This window comes from Aethalodelphis obliquidens, unplaced genomic scaffold (genome assembly GCF_003676395.1).
Source record: "Aethalodelphis obliquidens isolate GAN/ISIS:26980383/991018 unplaced genomic scaffold, ASM367639v1 scaffold3, whole genome shotgun sequence".
Taxonomy (NCBI): domain Eukaryota; kingdom Metazoa; phylum Chordata; class Mammalia; order Artiodactyla; family Delphinidae; genus Aethalodelphis; species Aethalodelphis obliquidens.
The window spans coordinates 3624425-3647995 of NW_020837947.1; the positions used below are offsets into that span (position 1 = coordinate 3624425).

The following is a 23571-nucleotide window of genomic DNA, read 5'->3' on the forward strand; positions in this document are numbered from 1 at the left end:
GAGGTTAACAGTACTTACAAGAGCGTTTTATTTAGTTACATGTGCATATCCATGTTAAGCCTAAAAATGTTTAGATGGATATTTTTTCTTCCCTACCAATTATTTGGTAAAAATTAATATTTAAGATTAATATTTTTCATAACAATTCTCAAAGTACTGATATTATCTTTATTTATTTTGTGATATTTTTGTGTTAAAATCAGGGTGACCAGACTCCCTAGTTGGTCTGGCTCATTCTCAATTAATACCTGTTGTCCTGATATAATTAATATTAGTGCTCACTTTCACTCTCAAAACTCTCTTGTCTCAGACATAAATTATCATGGCATAATGTCCTGTTGAGCATAATCAGAGGACAGAATGTCACGTGATGGAAGTAATTACATTCCAGGCTTTTGTCCACTTGTTGGGCCCGGAGCTACGGGTAACTGTGATGCCGCTGAGCATGTAGGAGGGTTCAGTATTGGTCGAGCAAACAAATAATCCAAGATGACAAAAAATGAAGAGTGTAGGTTTCATAATGTGATCTTATATTCTTATTATATCTTCAGTAGCATTTTGCGTCCTGGTAATTTACCAATATTTTACATGTCCTGATGAAGCTGGAAATCTGCCCTTCCTGGCATCCAGTCCTTTCTGAAAAAGGACAGTATCATGTCAGATATCTCAACTCTCTGGGTTTTTTTTCCACAAGTATTCTCTAGAGCATGACAGATAATCATTTTATATCAAAAGATATAGTGTATTCTGAATGAAGCCAGACGGCCGCATGTGCATTAAGTGTTTTATCAGTTAGGAAGGCATTTAGTTTACAAAAGATAGATCCTAATGACTAGTGTCTCAAAATATAAGGTTTTATTTTTTATCCTATTGTAAAGAGTCTGAAGATAGGTAGTTGCTGGCTTAAGTTCAGCTGCCCAGTGATGCTTTCAGGAACCCAAGCTCTTTGTGATTTTCTGCTCCCTCGTCCTTGGCGTGTTGGCCTCTTATTGGTCTCTTACTTTTGGGTCAGCTGGACTTTACACAGATCATTCTCTCATTTTATGGCTCTCTCAGTCTTTGTTCCACTCGGTCTGGAGCTGAATGTCACATGATCTCTTCATCATTGCTGGGAGTCCTAATATTCTGACACTTCTTCCCTACCTTTTGTCCTTACCACTGGTCCTTGCCACCTGCCCTTGACATTTACTATTATGACTATTTTAAATTAAATTTTTACTTTATATTGGAGTATAGTTGATTTACAATGTTTTGCTAGTTTCAGGTGTGCAGCAAAGTGATTCAGTTAGACATATACACATATCCATTCTTTTTCAGATTCTTTTTCTCATATAGCTTATTACAGAGTATTATACTGAGTATAGCTCCCCGTGCTATACAGTAAGTCCTTGTTGATTATTTTATATATAGTAGTGTATATATGTTAACCCCAAATTCCTAATTTATCCCTCTCCCCCTTAACTTGACATTCCCTTATCATTGACTATTATGTCTTGTATGAACTTGACATTGTAGCCACAACTGTGCTTGAAAATATTAGGTAATTTTCTTATTTTCTATTTTGAAAATGAAGCAACCAGAGACCAGATATGTATGAAAGTCATCGCCATGTGTCTTTCAAAATCAGTTGAGTGACTCACTTTTATATTAGACATACATACAGTTTTATTTTCACAAATATCTCACATTTAGTAATGAGTATGTTCTTTAAACTTTTTAAATAACAGAGCCTGCCAAGTGATTTTAGGGCCCCAGAAATGAATTATTAGATCAGTTTAAATCTAATTTATAAAAGGGGACTTGCTAGTGACATAAAAGATGGAGAGGAGGAGAAATAAAGTGCACCAAAAAGAGAAACAGAAATTGTAAACTAATTTATTCCTTCACTGAAAATGTCCTTCAATACTCTTTCCCTAACCACAGTCAAACCACAGTTAACCACAACTAAAATGAATGTCACATTCGGAAACCAGCTCTGGACTCAAGGCAAAGGGTAGCTTAGTTTTTCCCTGAAACAGCTAGCTGTCCCCTTTTGACAAAAACTGAAGAGAACATCCATAGCAATCAGAGCACTATTCTTGAATTACAGCATCTTTCTTAATGGAGGAAAACATACAGTCTTACCTAAGGACCACTTAACAAACATTATAAAAGATCAAATGTTTTTTAAGTTATGAAATCAAGTTAAAGTATCCTTTTAAATGTTAAATGACAAATATATGAGTTAGTAGTAGCTTTTATAATTTTTATTTCCATGTATTTCATGTTGGAATTGCCTTCCTCAAACATGTATTTTAAAAATCGACTAAGTGCAGAATTTTATCCTTAAAAGCTTTCGGAAATATATGAATGAAAATGCTTATTCTCTTAATCTCAGGGAATATTTGTACCCTTCAAAGACATTCCTTTGCCACCATTCTTCCGAAGTCTTTCCTTAATTTAGATTTAGGTGCACATCAAAGAAAGGGTACGTTAAACACCTGACCAATTCTTTAAACAATTCAGACACAGAGCTAGAAAAGATGTGCACTTTCACACGGCTACTGCTCTGTACTTTGTTCGTGTGGTTTCCTTTATTCTTAGACCGTAATGCAGTTTCCTGTAGCATTTTGTCAACGTGACACCAGTGATGTGTCTTTACCTGCAGTAGTAAATGTACGAGGGCCTCGTTCTGCTAGGTGTGTGTTTTATGTTTCAGCCGAAGAACTTGAATGTAGGGAAACTACTTTCTAGCGTGAAATCACTGATGTCTTCACTCGATTTAAAGTAATACAGAGTTGCCCGTGTTAGGAGGTCAGAGTCAACAACTCTGGGACTAACACAAGCATTCTGTTAGGCAAAGAAATTTTAAGTTAGAATAAGTTTTTAATAACGGCAAATCCCTCTGTGAGACACATTTGCTCAAGACCGATTCTGCATTGACAGATAATTTCGTTTTCTCTCTTCTTAATGGTGTTTTTCAAAAAGCAACACAGGGTCCCACAAAAATAAGAATTGAGAACTTAAAGTTTACTGAGTGAGATCATCACTATATCATGCTGATGTTTATATTAAAGAGTTATTGTTTGTGTCTTTGGAAGCAGTAAGATTCTGAAATCTTACCTATGATTTTGGTTCTGCACCTGTTCAAATAATATTCTCAGAATCTACAACATCCTTAGTCCAGTTCAATGTCTAATAAATGAACAAAATAGGTCATATTATGAGAGAAGTACAGTAGTTCTTATAGACATGATTTAAGTCAGTACAGTGATTTAAAAGTCCTTGAGGATAAGTTTTAAAACAAGAAAAAAGATCATTAAAATGATAATTTAAGGGAAAACGGATTTAACCTAGTCTCTTTTCCCATGCTATGTATGACCTAATTTTAAAATAAAGGGATTAAAATAAGGCTGGATGACAGTTTCTAAGGAAAACATCCACTTGTATACCCCCAAGCACTTGCTTTTTTTTTTTTTTTTTTACATCTTTATTGGAGTATAATTGCTTTACAGTGGTGTGTTAGTTTCTGCTTTATAACAAAGTGAATCAGCTATACATATACATATGTTCCCATATCTCTTCCCTCTTGCATCTCCCTCCCTCCCACCCTCCCTATCCCACCTCTCCAGGTGGTCACAAAGCACCGAGCTGATCTCCCTGTGCCACGCGGCTGCTTCCCACTAGCTATCTACCTTAGGTTTGGTAGTGTATATATGTCCATGCCTCTCTCTCGCCCTGTCACAGCTCACCCTTCCCCCTCCCCATATCCTCAAGTCCGTTCTCCAGTAGGTCTGTGTCTTTATTCCTGTCTTACCCCTAGGTTCTTCATGACATTATTTTTTCTTAAATTCCATATATATGTGTTAGCATACGGTATTTGTCTTTCTCTTTCTGACTTACTTTACTCTGTATGACAGACTCTAGGTCTATCCACCTCATTACAAATAGTTCAATTTCGTTTCTTTTTATGGCTGAGTAATATTCCACTGTATATATGTGCCACGTCTTCTTTATCCATTCATCCGATGATGGACACTTAGGTTGTTTCCATCCCCGGGCTATTGTAAATAGAGCTGCAATGAACATTGTGGTACATGACTCTTTTTGAATTATGGTTTTCTCAGGGTATATGCCCAGTAGTGGGATTGCTGGGTCATATGGTAGTTCTATTTTTAGTTTTTTAAGGAACCTCCATACTGTTCTCCATAGTGGCTGTATCAATTTACATTCCCACCAACAGTGCAAGAGGGTTCCCTTTTCTCCACACCCTCTCCAGCATTTATTGTTTCTAGATTTTTTGATGATGGCCATTCTGACTGGTGTGAGATGATATCTCATTGTAGTTTTGATTTGCATTTCTCTAATGATGAATGAAGTTGAACATTCTTTCGTGTGTTTGTTGGCAGTCTGTATATCTTCTTTGGAGAAATGTCTATTTAGGTCTTCTGCCCATTTTTGGATTGGGTTGTTTGTTTTTTTGTTATTGAGCTACATGAGCTGCTTGTAAATCTTGGAGGTTGATCCTTTGTCAGTTGCTTCATTTGCACATATTTTCTCCCGTTATGCGGGTTGTCTTTGGTCTTGTTTATGGTTTCCTTTTTATTTAAGCACTTGTTGCCACTTTACTGACCTGCTCTAACAGTTACAATTAAGACGCCTCCTGATAGAAGTTTGGTCTTTGATCAGCTCTTTCTATATGCACACTCTAAGATAAGCAGGACGTGCATTTATTTTCTTTTTTTTTTCTGTTGTTTTGGTGACAATCTTGTGCTGGGTCCCCAAAGCCTAATGGCACAGATTTTCTTAGATTAGTAGAAATGTTGGCTTTAAATTCATTTTTCTATTTCTGTGCAATTTAATACTTAAATGGTTCAAATTTCAAATGTATTTTTCCGTGTGAACAACAGCTTTTTAGCTCCCCCTCTGGGCTACTCCCATGTGCTGGGCGGCCTCCTTTTGGCCCCCAGATCCACTAAGCTTGTCTTCCACTTTGACCCCCAGGGGCAAGTCACTCAGCTCCCTTGCCCTCCCTCCAGCTTCCATCTGGATTCAGCCACGGGTGGGATTGACCAGAGATCAGAGGGCAGGAGGAGAGAAGAGTTGGTGTGTTCATTCCCCTCGCTTCTTCCTTGTGGGTCCCCGCGTCTGGGGGCAAGACCTCAGGCCCTTGCTAGCTGTCCTTCGTCCCTCCAGGCCCAGGGTGGGAACCTGCCCGCTATCACTGGCCCTCAGTGCCTTACTATTCCTTGGTTTCCCTCCAGGCCATGTGAATAGTCCCTTCAGTCAATCCTCCAATTCTCCTGGGTGTGTCATCTGTTTCAGGTCAGGATCCTGGCTGATATAACCTTGTATTGAAGTAGGTATTAAAGTTACTGTGTTTTACAACTGGACTATGTTTCTAAATTTTTCTCCCACTTAAAGACTTAGTTGGTATGTGGGAGGCTGCAATGAGGTCAGAGCCTAGTAAACAGTGAGGGTAGAGAATCAGAGGTACTGAGTATTACATTTCCAGCTCACTGTGGAAATCCAGCCAGCCTTTCAGTCTTTTTGAATTCGTTATTCACACAGTGAGTAATTGTAATAATAATCGTATGAGAATTCATTCTTTGTTTCTCTTCACAGTGCTACCTGAAACTTTTATAAAGTTGCTTATATGTTTCATCTGCGTGTTTCTACTTCTTTTCCAATAGGACATCGTATCCTCGGCTAACTAACTTTACAGAGTCTGTGGCATGGGATGAGGGGGCAGTGGGGGAGAGCTGGGGCTTCCATTTTGGCCACCAGTAACTCACCTGAAATCCTGCAGGCTGTGTGGTTTCTTTTCTCTCCTTTTCGTAAAGTTCAGTGATTCTGTGATCGTGGGATGTGGGAAGAGAATTTTAAAATAGGCTGGCACTGGGAAGGTGGACGTACGCACTGGCGAGAGACGCTCACTTTCAGGTCGGAACCTCTGCTCACCTGTGACAGGTCCTGTGTTTTAAGTTGCTCTACCCGGTCTGGGATGATGCTGGGGGGAAAGACAGGGAGAGAGATGTCTCTTATTGTAACTCCTGTGGATGTTAACGTATTTCAACTTGGCTCTGCCTCTAATGACTAGAACCCTCCTACATTCTTTGTCTCCACTACTGTCACCTCAATTCAAGCTGCCGTCCTTGCGCATCTGGACTGCTGTGTGTTCTCCTAAACGGCCTCTCAGCAACCTCCCTCCCCCTACAATGCTAGTTCATCCTCCTCTGGGCAGAGCTGAGGGATCTTTTTTAAAGTGTGTCATGTCGCTCTTCTACTCCCAGCTGCCAGCATCTCACCGTCAGACTTGGTCCTGTCTTGTCTGGAGACTTAGCAACAGCCTGGCACCTCCTCGCTCCTGCGTTTCTGCCAGACTGGCTTTCTCACTGTTCCTCCAGCACACCTCACCTATTCCCATGTTAGGACTTGTATGCACACTGCCGCCTCTACTGGACTCTCTCTCTCATCTTCTTATTTTTGCCTCTCTTAAAATACTTATTTATTTATTTGTTTGTCTGTTTGCACTGGGCCTTAGTTGCGGCACATGGGCTCCTTAGATGCGGCATGTGAACTCTTAGTTGCGGCATGCATGTGGAATCTAGTTCCCTGACCAGGGATCAAACCCGGGCCCGCTGTATTGGGAGCGTGGAGTCTTATCTTCCCTGCACCACCAGGGAAGTCCCCTAAAACATTTTTTATATAGACTTGTTGAGCGAAAATCTTTATCTTATTGTTTACTTCTCCCCGTTGGAACATTAGTTCTACAAGAGCAGTGCGTATTTTGTTTATTATTTTCGCTGTGCCTGATACATACAGGCATTCAAAACTTTTTGGAATAAATGAATGTAGTCAACCCCCCCCCCCCCCAGAAATTACCCCCGTAGGAACCATCTGTGATAGAGGCGTTGTGTTGTGCTCTTACTGCGGTGCTCTTAGTCAGGGGACTTTGCAAGATCATACCAAGAGCACAGTTGGCGTAAACTCCATCCCTTTCACAGTTGGTTATTGGAATGCATTATGAATTCGGTCTCTATACCATTAGGTCTATATTCCACTCAGAGAAAGAAATAAAACAATTCCAATTCAGGTTAATATTTCCGGAAAACCATGACCATCTAGCTGATTTGTCATGGAGAGTAAAAAATGAGTAATTTTTATTTACTAAAGGCATTTAGTACAAATTTTCTTATCTGTCTTATTTTTTACTTGTTTGGTTCACAGTAAAATACTCTTAAATTGTTTTGTCTAAGTAATTTTGATAGCGAAATCTAAAGGGTAACTAGATTATAAACTTTTCAACCCTAGTAGTAGCAATGCTGCCACAGAATCATATCCAGTGAGAAAGCTGGCTTCACATGCTTTCCAGTGCCCAGTTCTATTAACATTTATTCACAGATTTATGAGATAAGAAATCTTTTTTGAGATAAAGCTTATTACAATATTTAGCCAAAAGAAATAAATGCTGATTTTTTTGTGTGAATGTAGATTGAATGAGACTGAATTATTTCTATCTCATGAAATAATTATTTGTTAACAAAATAATAGGTTTTTTTTCATGTTCTATTTCTGTTTAAATGAATTTATCTGTTGAGCAAACAGATAATATACTTGTTGCTTTAGAAGCCCAAATCCAGAAATAAATATTCTTCTTTTAAACCACAAAGTGCTTAGGAAACTACCTCATCAAGAAACCCTGGGGTTTCCTGATCATTTTAAGGGATTTGCATCTTCACATGGCATCTGTTTTGGGGTCACAGGATGGGTACATGTAAGTCTCATTGATGTTTTTAAAGTTATCTAGGCTTCCCTGTTAGAGACATGATACCCTTTTGACATGTGTCCTTAATGAAAAGTAAAGTTGTAGAAGATACCATTTAATTAGGCTAACGCGCTAAACGAAATTGGCTGATGGGAAATGAAAGAACCTTAAGAGTGATTGGCATCAAAGGAACCTGCTTTAGGGAACACCACTGAATCAGAGACTCTGCCCACGCGACAGACAGATGCTCTTACTAGGCTGTGGGCTGGTGGGCAGGCTCAGGACCCAGGGAGTACTGTGCCCACAGATGGGGATTGTCTGTGCACCTCCAGGAAATAAGGCGGCCTTGAGTAGCAGTGGAGTCCTCAGACGCATTAGAATTTAGGTAGGAGCTGGAATTATGACACCTTCTCACTTGTTATGTGGTTTTGTGTCTTTCTCGATAATTTTCCTTTTATTATTATGTAATTTGCTCTGTAAAAGTTAATGTCAGTAATATTAAAAGCTCTTAATAACTTGTACTTAGTGCCACCGTTAAGTGTAGACTTCATTTAGGGTGACCTCATGTCACTAGACCAGATGCGTTAAAATTATAGGGGATATGTCTGTTTGAATTCTTTTAAGCAATCTTTATCTTTCTCCAAGAGGAAATATTAAGCCAAACCATAGTTAGAATAAAAAATCAGACCTAGAACACATAGTTGTGAGTGCAAAGCAATTGAAAAGAAAACTCCTTTCAGTTGGAAAGTTGGAGCTTGTAAAGTGTTTGGAGACATCCCATTTCTCTGCAGGTGGGGAGATGGGAGAGAATTCTGGGAATCTGCATCTACTCTGGCCTTGTCTTGAGCCAGTTATACCTTGAAGAAATCATTTCATTTATTTGCACCTCAGATTTTCCTTATATAAAATGAAAGGATTGGGACTTTTTTCTTCACGGTTTCTTCTCACTCTAAATTTCCGGAATTCCACAGAAGTCAAAATCTGGTTTGTGGCAGTAAACTACAGCAGGGGATTTAGATGGCGTCAGGGCCACGCCCACATAATATTTTATTTCAACAGTAACAACCAGGCAGCAGGAACACACGATATACTCTTCATGGAACTAGGGACAGAGTGACTGATGTTCTTACAATTAAAGCTACACTGTTCTTTTCATTCTTTATTTTCTTGCCTGTTAGCTGTATCTGCTCTGTAACGCTATCGTTCCCCCGTCATGAAGCGATGCCCACTTTAGGCCTCACTCACTCCTGAAAATACAGAAGTCTTTCCAGTTGTTCTTATAAGTTTGCAAATGCTGCAGTGACCAGTTTTATATTATTGTGTTCTAGAGACCGTGTCATTGGCTTGATGATGACTGCCTGTGATCTTTGTTCTGTGACAAAGCTGTGGCCAGTAACAAAATTGACGGCAAATGATATATACGCAGAATTCTGGGCTGAGGTACGTCCTTGATTTTTATATGAACATAGATAATCTCAAGAAATGAGAAACAATTGGGAAGAAATTAAATATAAGGATAACTTAGTCACAGTATCTTAGTTGCTCATGTTTATGTTTACTTAAAAAACTATTGTTTAACATTTATACAGGTATGAAGTAAGAACAGTCATTCTGTTACATCTGACTTGAATATGTGTGTAAACTCTCTGATCTCCACTGAAATAGTTCAGGAACTGATGCCCTGAACAGTAGTGCAACAGTTTTCCTTATTTAATAGCCAATCTTTTGTCATCCATCCAATAAACTGTATTAGGCCATCTCCTTTATGGCAGCCACTGGAAAACGTACTAAGAGGGACCCACGATATCACGGGCTGTATGTGCCTACAGCTAGAAATTTGAGAGACTAATCACGTTGTACCGTAGAAACTGAGATGATGTAAATGTACCAAATGGTCAATTCAGCTGAAATTATGAGTTCTGTAGAATATGTGGGATGTCAATCCATGAATTCCTGACATGTGAAACAACCATGTGAATTACTTTCATGAACACCTTTTCTAGACTGAATTATCCAAATTATCAGAAACATGTGTTTACTCCTTGATTTGCCATGAGTTAAGTAGAATATAATTCTCTTATTCAAATGAATCCACAAATACTTAGGTCCCTGCATGTTCAAAGATTATGGAAAAAAACTGTAAAGTATTTGTACACCTCATTTGTTCTGAAGAAGTAAAAGTAAATTTGGAGGACAAAAAGTTCGGTAGGTGATGGTTCAGACCATAAATCTCATCCATGTAGAAGAGTGGATGTAAAAAGTAAAAAACAGTAAATCGTTCAGCTAACGATTAGTAGAAATAGTCTATAATGTTGATCTGTCTTATAATTGTAAAGCCAGAGAATTTTTGTTGGGTGAAGACCACGGGCCTCGAGCTGAATATACTCATGGTGTTATTTCTCAAATACACAATGCATGCATTGTGTAGGCATCCTCTTGCATGGTTTTTTTTTTCTTTATTTTATTGTGTGTGTGTCAAAATCTAGTTACTATCAGACTCAGAAAGATTGTTTTTAGATGTACATGTCTGAGCTGTAATGTTTGACTTTATTATCACAGTCAACTTAATTTGCATGTGTGTCTAAAAGTAGTAACCTAGAATTAATTCTATAAACACCACATAAGAAAACTTGTCTGAAGCTAGCTTATTGTTTTGCAAATACTTTTATTTATTTAACTGTGACATACTTCATACCATAACAACTATATCTGTATTCTAAAATACGAATCGAAATGTGAGAGACGTGTAGACTTTTTCCCTTTCTATTCCCCGTTGGTTAAACAGTCCACAGGGAGCGATTAGCTGCCAGTATCCTCATAGATGACGTCTGCAGGGAGCTCCCGGGGTGGAAACAGAAACGTAATCACCCAGTCTTGCCAGTTGATCTCCTAGACGTTCATAAAGTCCACGCTTCTCACCTCAGCCCCGCACTCTCTCCCACTTCTTCAGAGCTTCACCAGATCCCGCCTGGGTTACTGCAACATCTAACTGGGTTCCTTGCCTTTATCTTTTAAAATCAGTGTAGCAGTGATTAAGAGTATAGTCTCTGGTGTCATGTTGCTTGAGATGAAATCCTTGCCTTAGTGCTGAGACTGAGCCCTCAGGCCAGTTCTCTGACTCATCTCTGTGCTTCGGTGACCACGCTTGCCGGTTCAGGACGACTTTAATTCTGTTTATGTCAGTACCACACCTCCCGTCTTCCGTCTCTCCACACTGATATGATAAAGATGAAAATCACACGCTCGATGCAGCAAGCCCTCTGCCTCTCCAAACTCTCCCACATTTCAGCCCCTCTGTCCTCTGGGTCCCTGACCGTGCTGTGCAGTTTCATCTGCCTGGGGCTCCCTCCCTCACCCCTGCAGCCCCTCACCCCTGAGCCCCAGACACCCCTGTGCTCCTGCACACACGGTCCATGGTGTCCCGTTGTTTTCCTCGTCAGCATCAATCCTTATTCGGGTACATATTCAAATCACTGCTTATTTTAAATCTTTTTATATGTTGGGCTTGTGAAATCCTTGAGCAAGGGGCCTAGTTATTTTCATTCACTTAGGACATAAAAGAAAAAAAGCTTGAGAACCACTGCTGTTCATATTTAAAGCAACAACACCAGAGCAAACTCTATACTTCAAGTGCCTTTAGTAGTCAAGGCAAGTGTCTTTGTCCTGCACACAAACATTCTTAACAAGGGTTATAGTAATTTGTCTCTAGACCTTATCTTAGCACATTCAGGGTGGTTTTAGTTGTTCTGTGCTTTGGATTTCTGAAAACAAGCATAATTAAAATAAAATAATTAAGAAATGTGAGGGAAGAGTGTGAGGTATTCAGGAAAAATTTTAACAATCTTTAACCTTAAAAAATAAATAAAAACAGTAAGATAATTTTTAAAATCTATAAAACGGGGATAATAATATCTAACTCATAGTATTTCATGAAGATTAAGTGAAATAATAGTACAAGTTACCTAGCCCAGAGCCTGCGATATCGTACATCTTTAATAAACATCTATAATTTTTAACCTCTATGCTGATGTCTAGCCAGTTATACTGTATCTTTACTGACATGTTTTAGTAGACTATTGTTTATTATTGATGTATCAATGTTCCTCTTTAAAGCCTAGCTTCACCCGGCGCATTGCATGTGAAAAATCATCTGAAGAAGTGAGTTAAAGACCTTGCGGTTATCTCACATTTTGTTCTTGTGTTCCACCTCACACATTTATCTCCTCTTATTACTAACTTTCACTAACTTCTACAAAATGAAACCAGAAGAGATGGCTAGGTTTCTGGTAATTCAGTACAGGAGAGGAATATCAGGATAAAACCCTGCAATAATACATTACATTTTTTATTATTCTGACATTTGTTTGGGTCATTAAGCAGCAACATTATTCATTTTGAAGAGAATTAATGAAAAAAGGGAACCACTCATTAGTACCAAAGTTTTATAGCAGTTTATAAAATTGAGAGAGCCTCGTTTTCCCCTGTTTCTCCCAGGGTGATGAAATGAAGAAGCTGGGAATACAGCCTATTCCCATGATGGACAGAGACAAGAAGGACGAAGTCCCACAAGGCCAGGTATGAATTGTGTTGTAAAGTCCAATCGTTTACAGTGGCCATAACAGCGGATATGAATAAAAAGCATGTGCAGTCTTATAGGACCTGGAACCACCTGAAATCTCCATTTAGACGGACTTGGAGGATAGTAAGACCACGAATGGGAAATCCTAGTTGCATTTAAAGGATTCTCAGCTAGCCTTGTCATCATCACCTCTTCTACGGATGAAATTGCAGTCAGTTGCGGGCTTTCTTTTCTTACTTGAAATAGAGGGGATGGATGAATTTGAATTGTTGATATTTTTAACAAGCAGAAAATATTTTGTCATCAAATGTACAAAGATATTTTTTGGAGAATAACATTATAGATTTTGATTAGGTCCACTTTTCCTAACAAATAATGCATATATTTTAGTACATTTTGAGTTTTGTCTTACCATAAACTGGCACTAATTGTTCTCTTTTCAGGTCTTACTGCATAATTTATGTTAATTTTTTATGTTTCGAGAGCTCTTGTACCTTGTTAGTTTTGCATGTGTGCGTGTGTGGTGTGATATATTCCTTTTATTGTGGTCCTTTTAAACTCTCAATCTTCTAACATCATAATAAGGATGTTAGTTATGGACAAATAATATAAAATTCAGTTTAGAAAACATTTCAGAAAATTCACAAGATGAAGGTTTTGGATAAGTTCTCAAATTTTCCTACTTTATTTATTTAAACTTATGTTATTAACTCTTAATACAAAAGTTTAAGCTTGTCCACAGCTCTTGGAGGGCACAGCCCAGCAAGAGGTGGCGTGATTTTCTCGCCATCATTGCCTCTGGGGAGCAGTTTACTTGTTCGTATCCTTAACCAGTTCTTCTAGCAGGAGGCCCACTTTCCGTCTCTGCTGACTGTGTACTGACATACCTACCACGCATGTTGCAGTTTAGTTTTATTTTAACATTGTTTGTGGAACTTTCCCGTGTAGGTAATCACAGTGATTATCCTTTCCTGTCTTGTGCCTGCTTTTCATGTCACGTTGTAAAAGTCCTGTCCCACCCTGAGATTATATAAACATTTGCCTATATTTTCTTCAGTTATTTTTTTTATTTCATCACTTTATATTTAATTTGTTAATTCGTTTGGAATTTATCTTGTTATATGGATAAGATAGGGAGTTGATGACGTTAGCTTTTCCTTGTAAATAGTTGAGCACTCATCCCAATAGGGTGCGTAAGAGAACTGAAGATGTCGCCAGGGAATGAACTTTGTTCTCATGTTACTTCATTAAGAGTAGTATGTTTCTGCCAAAATCCCAGATGCATTTATAGTATTAGAGAATTTTAAATACAACATTTCTGTGATCAGCTAGTATTTTACCAAATATATTGCTTCTGACTTGAGATTACTATGAAATGATTCTTTGCCATAAAAATAAAAGACTCTCCTTCCCAATAATTAGTCTCTCTCTCGAGACCTTCTGCACCATGGCATCTGCTAAATATTGACATAAGAAAGTCTGTGCATGAACTGTAAAGTTAAAAATGGGAATGCATTTATTCTAGCAAGATGACTCTGATGATAGACTTTACACCAGGAGAAAGCAGAAAGGAACCAAGTGTATTTGACTCTTCTATATTCCCTGGTGTGTCTCACCGAAATTCAGTTAAGAAACTGGTAAGCCATGGTTTGCCGGTCACTTTATCTAAGGAGCCAGTTTTATCTTGTACATGTTGTCAACCGTTAGGGCAGTTATTTGTAGCCAGACGGTCTGTGTTGTCTGGTTAATCATCCAGCAGCTCTTTTCCATGTGGCCTTCAAAGGCCAGTTGGGGCCCTCATCACTTATGTGCACAATGGCCCAGAATAATTCCTAATAAAATCTTTAATATATTTTTAAAAGTATCACAGATTAAAAACTTTAAATTCCGACATATTGAGAGAGCTGTTACCTGAGAGGGCTATGATAAAGTCAGTGAGATTTGTCGTAGGTCAAAAAAAGGGAGGGAGGAGATGAAGAAAATTTCAGTAAACCCAGTGAGGTACCAAAGCTAAGAGTAACAAATGAGACACCCAGCAGTGGGTGATGCCTGAGTGTTAAGTTGGTGACGAGTCACCCGTGTAGAGGAATAGCAGATTTGACTTTGAAATGCTTAACACTTAAAGTACTCAATTTGACCAGAGATAAAAATAGGACCTGAATTATAACTGATCTATAAAGAGAATCCCATTGAATATCGTACTTGGGTTTTAGATTAACTTCTTTTTATGTTTTAAATTTTTTTGTTTTACTTTGTGAATGTATTTCAATGAATTTTTAACCGTAATCTGCAGTAGTGTTCCTTGAGCCAAAGATTACTTAGCAAAACCAGAACATTTCGTTTTTTAGGTAGGCTTGAGAAGTAGAAAATTCACTTGAGGAATATAGCGCTACTAGAATTGCTAACGTGCAGTTGTGTTTCTTGTCCGTGATTTTTGCACTGAGGCAGCTTGGATTCTACAATGCCGTGGCCATTCCCTGCTACACCACTCTCACCCAGATCCTCCCGCCCACAGAGCCTCTCCTGAAAGCCTGCAGGTATGCACAGTAGTTCAACCTGGGATGCTATTTTTTAAAAGATAAGAATGTATAGGATTTTATCTCCAAGTATATATGTGTCTTCACTACAGTTTACAATAAATGGGCTGTGTGTTTGCCTTTGTAACAAGGATACATCAAGAGTATTTATTCATAAAAAGTTTTCAAGTTTTGTTTGTTCGTTTTTATGACTCAGAGGTCCCCGCCCAATGCTGTTTTGAAGGAGACAATAATGTCTTTTCTGGGCTGCTGGTTTGGAACGGGACCCAGTTTAAATCACACAGTTTATCATTTGAATGGAAGAGATGGAATCTTGAATGGCATCTTCTTTAAGTTTCATTTTCTTCCCAAAAGAAATGCAAGCCATCAACAGTTGATCAGAACAGATTTCTCTGTGTCCTCTCATCATCTTTTTGGAGGGCTAAACTCAGCTAAGAACGTTGGAAATTTTTTAAGATTTTCATCTTACTTTGAAAGGAAATTCCTTTGGGGAGGGCGAACGGTGATGAACATTGGCTGTGTGAGTTGATTCTCTGCAGGGGAATTGGTTTCAACACGATTTTTCTAACCACTCAGCCAGAACCACACTGAGGGGCTGGAGTGGATGCACCGTTGAGGGGAGGAGAACAGACATGTGACGAGATATTTGTAAACAAAATCCGAGGATTTAGTGTGCTCCCATTCTCTGCTGTGGAAACGTATCTGATGAACTCATTCTTTAAGGAAAACAAACTAACAAGCAAGAAAATTTTTAAAAGATCCTGCTTTTTCCTTTTTAAGTGATTCTCTTTCTTCTCTGCTCCTGTGGAGATGAACAGAACATCCCAGTGTATTTTGTTGCACCATCACTGACCTTAATCAGTAGCTAGTTTCTGAAAATATTATCTTATTGCCTAAGGGCTCAGCCATGTGGACAGTTTGGAGTGTGAGTGAGTATTCATCCTTGATGGAGTCAGGTTGGAAAAATGTATGTCCCACCAAAGCGAAAAGAGCGTATCAATTGAAATCCAAGCAGCATGTTGTAAAAAAAAAAAAAAAATAGATGCAGGCATTACTCAGAAGTTCTTTCTGTCCAAAAATTCTCTGTATTTGCGCTAAATATTTAGAACCAGCAGAATGAACGCTTGCTATTATTATCAAGCTCTGGGATTGTTATTCAGCTGTCTCAGCAGTTTTCATGCCTTCTTGCTACTGTGGACTTGGCTAAACCGCATAATCCCTTAAAGGCCATTTCAATACGATTAAAACTTGAAAAATTCATCATGTATCATTGTATCCAAGGAAACACAACAAAGTTAGTGGGTGGTTTTTTCCCAATATATAAAAAAATCTCTTCAGGTTCTGGGAAAATGATACCTGATGACATAGGACAAAAGCTAAAGTTATATTTTTCAGGTTATATTTTAGGGGTTTCTTTTGTCCAAAGGTATCTTAGCAGGTCTTCTTTGCATGAATTTTGTGTTTGCTAATGATAAGGTTCCCTTCTGATTTTGACTTTGCGTGTGAGAAAGCAAGGTGCAAGGTGGGGAAATGTCAAGGAGGCCTCTGCGAGGTTAGCCGGGCCAGCAGGGTGGTGGTCAGGCAGCGGGAGTTCTCACACCATCGGAGGAGAGGAAGATGCTGCAACCCTTGAGCTGCAGATACTGAGACGGGAAGATAGGAGGTGGGGGAGTGAGGCTGTGTTTGAGACTAGAGGCCACCGGGGCACAAATACAACCTCATAACGAGGAACTTTCAAAAGTTTGTAGCAGGTGTAACTTATGGTACCTTTCTAATACATGACACACATGTGGGGTGAAGGGGATGGAACCGGCCCGGGGGGACACACGCTTCCCCCCAGGGGGTGGGAAGGCCTGGCCGGAGGTGTCGTTGGTGGCTTGCGGCTCCGGGCCCCCTTCCACCCTTTCCTCCCATCCCGCGTGTCCTCGGTGGTCACCCGTTGGCTCAGTCCCCTTTCCAGTGAATCGCAACTAAGAAACGAGCTGGTGGGACGGGGCTTTGGTGGTTGAGGCTCCTCTGAGGAGACTGAGCAGTGGTGCCGAGTCGGGGGACGGGCTGGGAGCCTGCAAGCTGGTTATAGTCAAGGTCACCAGAGTCAAAACGACACCCAAAAGCCGTCAGGCTGGGCTATGCCACAGGATGGTGCAGATGATTGTTGGGACAGAGTCCAGAAATCCTTTCTGAAACAGCCCCTGTCGCTGCGTCTCTTATTCCAGGAATAACCTGAGCCAGTGGGAGAAGGTGATTCGAGGGGAGGAGAGTGCCGTGTGGATCTCGAACCCGCCGGCGGCCCAGGGGACCTCGGAGAAGCTGCCCGTGAAGATCGATGACTGATGGCCGGCCCTGAGCCCTCCCACCTGAAGATGTTCATCTTGCTTCTTTGACTTTTCTTCCTTTTATTTTTGTGGGGGGAACCTACACCTGGTAACTGGGATGCAGACCTCTTCAAGAAGGTACCATCAAGTAAACACATCCAGCAGACGGCTCCCTGCCAGGCTCCTCTGTACTGCGTCACAGACGGTGATCAGCCAGGACCAGAAATCCGCAGCCCCAGTGACTCCTTGTGAACTGGCCTTTTCTAATGGGCTAATATAGCTGAGGCCTTAATGGAAACGGACAATTGTTCGGAAGGGGGTACTTTTCCACTGTATCTTCCCAGTGAGGGTTAAAACGGTACTATTAGGATATTGTACTTTGGCTTTAACACCAGTGTTGCTTTGATGTTGTTGGTTATAAATAGGAACTTTTACGTGTTACTCTTGTGGATGTTCATGTGTGACCTACTTGTAATTAGCGTGAATCATAGCAGACAGCCTCAGACACGTGGCATGGAGGTTACAGAGTAAGAAGCGCCTTTCTGCAATCAGTGATGGAAAATCCATCCTTCTTCAGAGCCTCATGAACTAGAAGTTAGGTGGACTTAAAGCGTGTTCTGTAAGCTTATACTACAGGGCTTAGATGAATACATTTAACGCTAAAGGAAGCAGACTTTCTATCCCCTTGAGACGAGATGCAGGTATACATCATACTAAATCTCAGAAATCCAAGTATCAATTCCAAAAATGTCAGAGAATATTTTTTCTTGATTTTTTTCTTTATTGTAGTCTTGGCAAATTTCCTAAACCCTTTACATAAAGAACAAAATAAAAGCAAGGCATACAATTTTTCTTCAACGGACAAGTCTTACGGATGTCAAGTGTGAATTTTTAACAATGATTCTTTGATGTTTTCACTCGATGTCATTGCAAAATCTTAAACTCACATTCCAAGTGAAAGGGTTGTTCTACAAATTATTTAATGAGAAAACCATACATTTCTCCTAAAGTCAATTAAACCATAACATCTAAGCCTCCTGGAGTCTCCACTGCGAGCCGCACATTCAGCTCCTGTTCGTACTCCCCTCGTGCTCGTGCGCTCTCGACGGTCTTTCGTAAGCTCTCTGCCCTCGGCAGCTGCCTCGGGGCCCATCTCTGTTCTCTTTGCTCTGCTCAAGGTCAGATATCTACAGAGACACCTGCGTCTGCAGAGTCTCTCCTGTATCAGTTTTGGTAGGCTCATATTACTCTACAATGTAAATGTTTTGAAAAAATATACAAAAGTAATAGTCTGGACCCCCTCCTACAAGGATTATAAACCAGTCACTTCTGGTGCATATTTAATGCTTTACAGATTTTTAGCACAATGACATGGTAACCTCCGAGGCTGTGCAAGTCCTGACCTGAAGGAATTAGAGTCTCAGAAGCGCTAGGCTGAGCCATAACAAATGGCTTATCCGCGATCCTCGAAGCAGGAAACTGGAATATTACTTTCAACAAAATAAATTTTTAAAAATATTCTTCTCCATATCCAATACTATACACATTGTTGTTCATATGAGCTTGGTTTTTGCAAAAATGATGAAATCAGGTGTTTCTATAATATGGTTTGTTTGTGTTGCAGCAGAGTTAGCTATACATAAACATAGTTCTTATTTTAAAATTAACACTGTGTGTTCAGTTTCCTTATGGGCTTCTGAAAGTTGCCATCTTCCTTACATGGAGCTCCATTTGCTATTATAATTATACAATACGAGGTAAAATGAAATAACAAAAGAGAGAGAATACCACCGTGGCTAGATACACACACACACACACGGATGTATGTAGCTGTGCACACATAGACATTCATGTAGGTACACACATGTAGATACACACACATGTGTGAGAGAGAGAAAGGGAGAGAGAGGCAAACACATCTTTGAAAAGTAAAAATCAGCCCCATTCTTCAAAAAGTGATTTTTCATGTTGGAAAATGTATGTGGTTTGATATAGGGCTGACTAGAAAGAGTCCTTTCTCATGTTAATGTATTCACAGAACCGAATTCTAAAAAGTTGCATACACCCAAACTTTCTACAGCCAAATGTATGAAACTGGACCCATGAGATTCAACTTTAATCCCAAAAGTTACTTAGGTCATCTAACTGAACCTGGAGACTGAATTGCAAGGGGAAAGGAAATATCATTGCAGACTATTGTTTCATTAAAAGGATTTTAAAAGAGTGCATGAATTCTGCTTCTTGAAACAGACAACAGTCACGGGGGAGGAAATGCTATGGCTGTTTGCATTTTTAAGGTTGCTGTTCTGACATGATTATTAGAGAAAAGTATCTTATTTTGGCATACCCAGGTGTATTGCATTGTGTGACCTGTACTTTGAACAGTAGTTTCCCAAAGAAACGTGTACGGAGTTATCGGTTGGTTGATTTCTTGTGAAATAGTCATAATAGAAGCAAAGTTTGAACAAAGGACTGTATTCTAATGTAAACTGTTACTATTACTTTTACCATGTGTAAGATTGACTTAGGAATCATAGATTTACCTAAAATGGAAGGGCCTCAGATGCAGTGATATTTAGTTAACAATCTGTTTTGGAAAACACACAGTTAGGAGTATTTTGTATCTCGGCGGATTTATTTGGCAGACACGCTTTTGAGTTCTGTTTCGTCTTTTCCCCAGATTTTTTCTTTAAAGGGCAGATGGTTTTTATGGCCAAAAGTTTTGGTGAGTTTCTCATTAAAGTGGTATTTTATATTGGGCCAAAGTTTCCCTGTTCAGTATAAATTTGGTAATCAGCTGTGAGTATATGTAGAATATTTGATTTGCAAAATTTTTTATTGGTTGTGCTGATTTATAATAGATACAGTTTTATCATCAAATGCAATTATTCCATTCAGAGATAGTGAATATATTTTTTAACTAGAAATTTTCTTGGAAATGCATGCTAACAACGTGAACTATTGAACTTGGGCAGCGGAATAAAATTCTAAAAAATGCAAGTATCTGATTAATTACTAGTTGTGATTTAATGAAATAGAAAATCTTAAATGCAATTAATGTGGAAAGGAATTCTAAAAAATGACCCTTTTTTTTTTTTTTTTTTTGCGGTATGCGGGCCTCTCACTGCCACAGCCTCTCCTGTTGCGGAGCACAGGCTCCAGATGCGCAGGCCCAGCGGCCATGGCTCACGGGCCCAGCCGCTCCACGGCATGTGGGATCTTCCCAGACCGGGGCACGAACCCGTGTCCCCCGCATCGGCAGGCGGACTCTCAACCACTGCGCCACCAGGGAAGCCCAAACATGACCCTTTTACTAGGGCAGGAATTGTGATCCATTTCCCAGCTTTAGTTATTTCTGAGAAGCACGTGAGAAACCAATGTTGGAAGAGAGACCAGGTTTTGAATTGTCACACACCGTTGTCCTCCAGCCTGACTCTTCTTTCAATGGAAAAGCATCTGTGCAGACAATCACGGTACTGCTCGGGGTGACTTGTTCTCACAGCAGCAGAAACAGAGCTAATTCAGAACTAGATCCGCTCAGTGTAGGTTTCCTCTCTTTTGCATGCTTTTATGCAGTCACCCGCAGTGAGTTTTGCTTTCTTGGTATATTCAAGCACAGTAGCTGTGTTTGTACATGATACACATAGATGCATAAATCCTTAGCTTCCTGGATTGCTTAATAGATTTAGTTTTGAGTATTATGTTGCTGGTCTTTTAACCCAGAGTAGGGTTTGAGTTTTAATAGGACTAAGTGATTCACCACGCCTCGGCCTGTGCCTTTATTTTAAACTCTGTAATCTTACCTCTTCATTCATATATTCATTGTTTTGCTTTCTTGCTTAGCTATAATTAACAGCATTTCAAGGGACACATCCATGGTTAATTTTATCAAGTGGAATGAGTTAGGATCATTCTCTCCTTATCAGATTTCTATCCCTTATTTTATTTCATTCACAGTCACCCTTGTGACCATAACCGATGAACTGTTCAGATTCAGTCTTTTTTGCAAGAACTTCCAAGAACTGTGACACTGATTATGATGTGGTTTTGTTGGCTTTTTCAGGTACATATGCATGATTTAGATTTTGAAAATCACTTCTATCTTTGTATATTTCAAATGTATTTGCTTTCTACACTTGGCTGATTTTATTGAGGATTTAATTCTTTAAAAACATATTCATTTAGTCACCTTAGTGTATCCCTTCTATTGCAAGTATTAATCTGATTTTAAAATCACTGTAAAATGTAAATTAGCCGAGTATGCTGTCAGTGATGGTTTCCCCAGGCTTGTCTGTAGTGCATGGCTAGTATATTTTTACCTTTGCATTAAGTATTTATCCTGATACACATTTTGCCAATTTCTTTAAGCACTTAAGTTTAAATTAGTGATACCCAATGCAGTGCTTACACTTTTTGTTTTTTGTCTTTTTTTTTTTCTTTTTACTGGATATTTTGGTTGTCTGAAGCACTAGATACATTTATGTGATGATAAGAATAGAAAAAAAGGAAGAAAACAGTTTTGATGCTGTTCTGGTTCTAAATTGAAAAGATGGGACAAAGTGAAAGACAAGAAACACGTTTGAAATCCAAAGAAGTATTACTACCCTCACCCGAACTCTAAGCTTTTCCCTTCTCTGACTGACAGTGGAAGGTCCTGCAGAGCTGACCGCCCTGAGAGGGTGCAGACCTGCGTGTACCTCTGCTGGGCATGGGTTAGCGTTACCCCAGGACCCAGGCCGAAACTTCCAGCCAGATCACTCTCGCCAATTAGGGCAGTCGGTTTCCACACGTCAAGTTTCAGCTAGTACTTTTGAGGAACCGTACATTCACTGAAGCTTAAGTGGAAAGGTTTTATTCCTATTGCAGGATAAGTTTTAAAAGCGTGTTATCCAGTACCCTAGTCCACCTAAAATATCACCCTATCCTGGGCATTGCAGCTTTTGTTTTTTCTTTAGTTCCCAGTCCTGTGCCGTATCGCAAATATACTGTGCAAACGACATATGGGAACACTCTTTTCCATATGACCTGTTGTCTGGTGTATGCCCTTTATATTCACTTAGTGTGCACACTGAGAGTAGATGTCGTTGTAGAAGGTGTTTCTATACCACACCCCCCACCTGTTCACCAGAACCCACCCAGTGACCCACTGGAAAAAGTGTGCGTGCCCAGAACACTGTGAAACAGTTACCAAAATTTGTAGAAATGCAGCATCTTAACTCTTTCTGAAAAGAAGGGGTGACTTTTTTTTTTTTACAAGTCCTTATGAACAAAGGAAATCCTCTATCCCTGCCTAGCCAAGGCAACTAAGAGTTTGCTGGTGATAATCTCCTTGCTGACCAGAAGCTGCTGGAGTGGAATACAGGTTACAAGCTGTCAAAAATACAACGCTCATGATAAGCTGATTCGTAGAGTCAATGGATCTGTATCCAAAGTTTTAATGGGCTCACTTTTGGAAGGAGAAGGAATTTTGAGTTAACAATGTCCAACTTCATTACAGTTAATAAGTTATAAATTTAAAAATATTTTATATGTATGACATATAAAAACTTTGTAAAATGCACAAGTGCAATAATTTAAAGAGGTCTTAATTTTGCATTTATAAATTATAAATATTGTACATGTGTGTAATTTTTTCATGTATTCATTTGCAGTCTTTGTATTTAAAAGAAACCTTTACTGTCATGTTTGTATAATATAACAATAATCACTGATTATAACCTAGGCAAGTTGTAAATAAATTCATAATTCAAACAGCCAGTATATATGCATATATGGGTGTTACTTTGCAAAATCTTTGTTTTACTTACATGCTTAGAGCAGCAAGAAACCTTTGTTGATATGTAATTATACATTTAAAGTATATATATATATGTATGATACATGAAATATATGTAGAGATGTTCATAATTTTAATGGCTATCCTTCGGTGTGAATAATTGAATACAAGAGTTTTTAAAATATCACCTTTCACGTTTATCATTTGTTCTCACGTGTGGGGAAGGTAAGAGATATTTGCAGCTTCATAAAAGTTCATGTGCAAACACTCCAAGGCTTGTCTGCAGAGGAGAGACCAAGTTCACACTGGAGCAACGTGGGATGTTTGCTTCAGCCATTTTCTAGCAGAAAGGATGAGACAACATAAAACGTTAAAGTTTACACGATGATTTGTATTAACTCCACTGTGTCATTTTAAAAGTGAAAAGACTCTTTGGGAAAAGTGTGGTCTTTTAGAAAGACTGCTTCATGTTACAAAACTCATGAGCCCCAGTGCCGAGGCTGGTTCCTGAAACAGCTTCCCCACTGGCAGGGCTCCCAGGACCAGTCCAAGCCCACATGGCTTAAGAGTGGGAAGGACTCCACGGGGCGGGCGTGTTTACACTAAGCGCTGGGATT

The 23571-nt window shown here is 39.3% G+C and overlaps 1 protein-coding gene across 1 annotated transcript in view; it reads left to right on the top strand.

The window, feature by feature from the left end:
- Nucleotides 1-20294, top strand: part of PDE10A (phosphodiesterase 10A) — a 296868-nt gene extending 276574 nt beyond the window's left edge. Inside the window, exons 19-22 of the mRNA XM_027081576.1 lie at nucleotides 9076-9187; nucleotides 12242-12322; nucleotides 14775-14863; nucleotides 17080-20294. Coding sequence (XP_026937377.1) covers nucleotides 9076-9187; nucleotides 12242-12322; nucleotides 14775-14863; nucleotides 17080-17197 — 400 coding nt within the window. The 3' untranslated portion in view covers nucleotides 17198-20294. The remainder of the gene's footprint in view (nucleotides 1-9075; nucleotides 9188-12241; nucleotides 12323-14774; nucleotides 14864-17079) is intronic.
- The last annotated feature ends 3277 nt before the right edge of the window (nucleotides 20295-23571 follow it).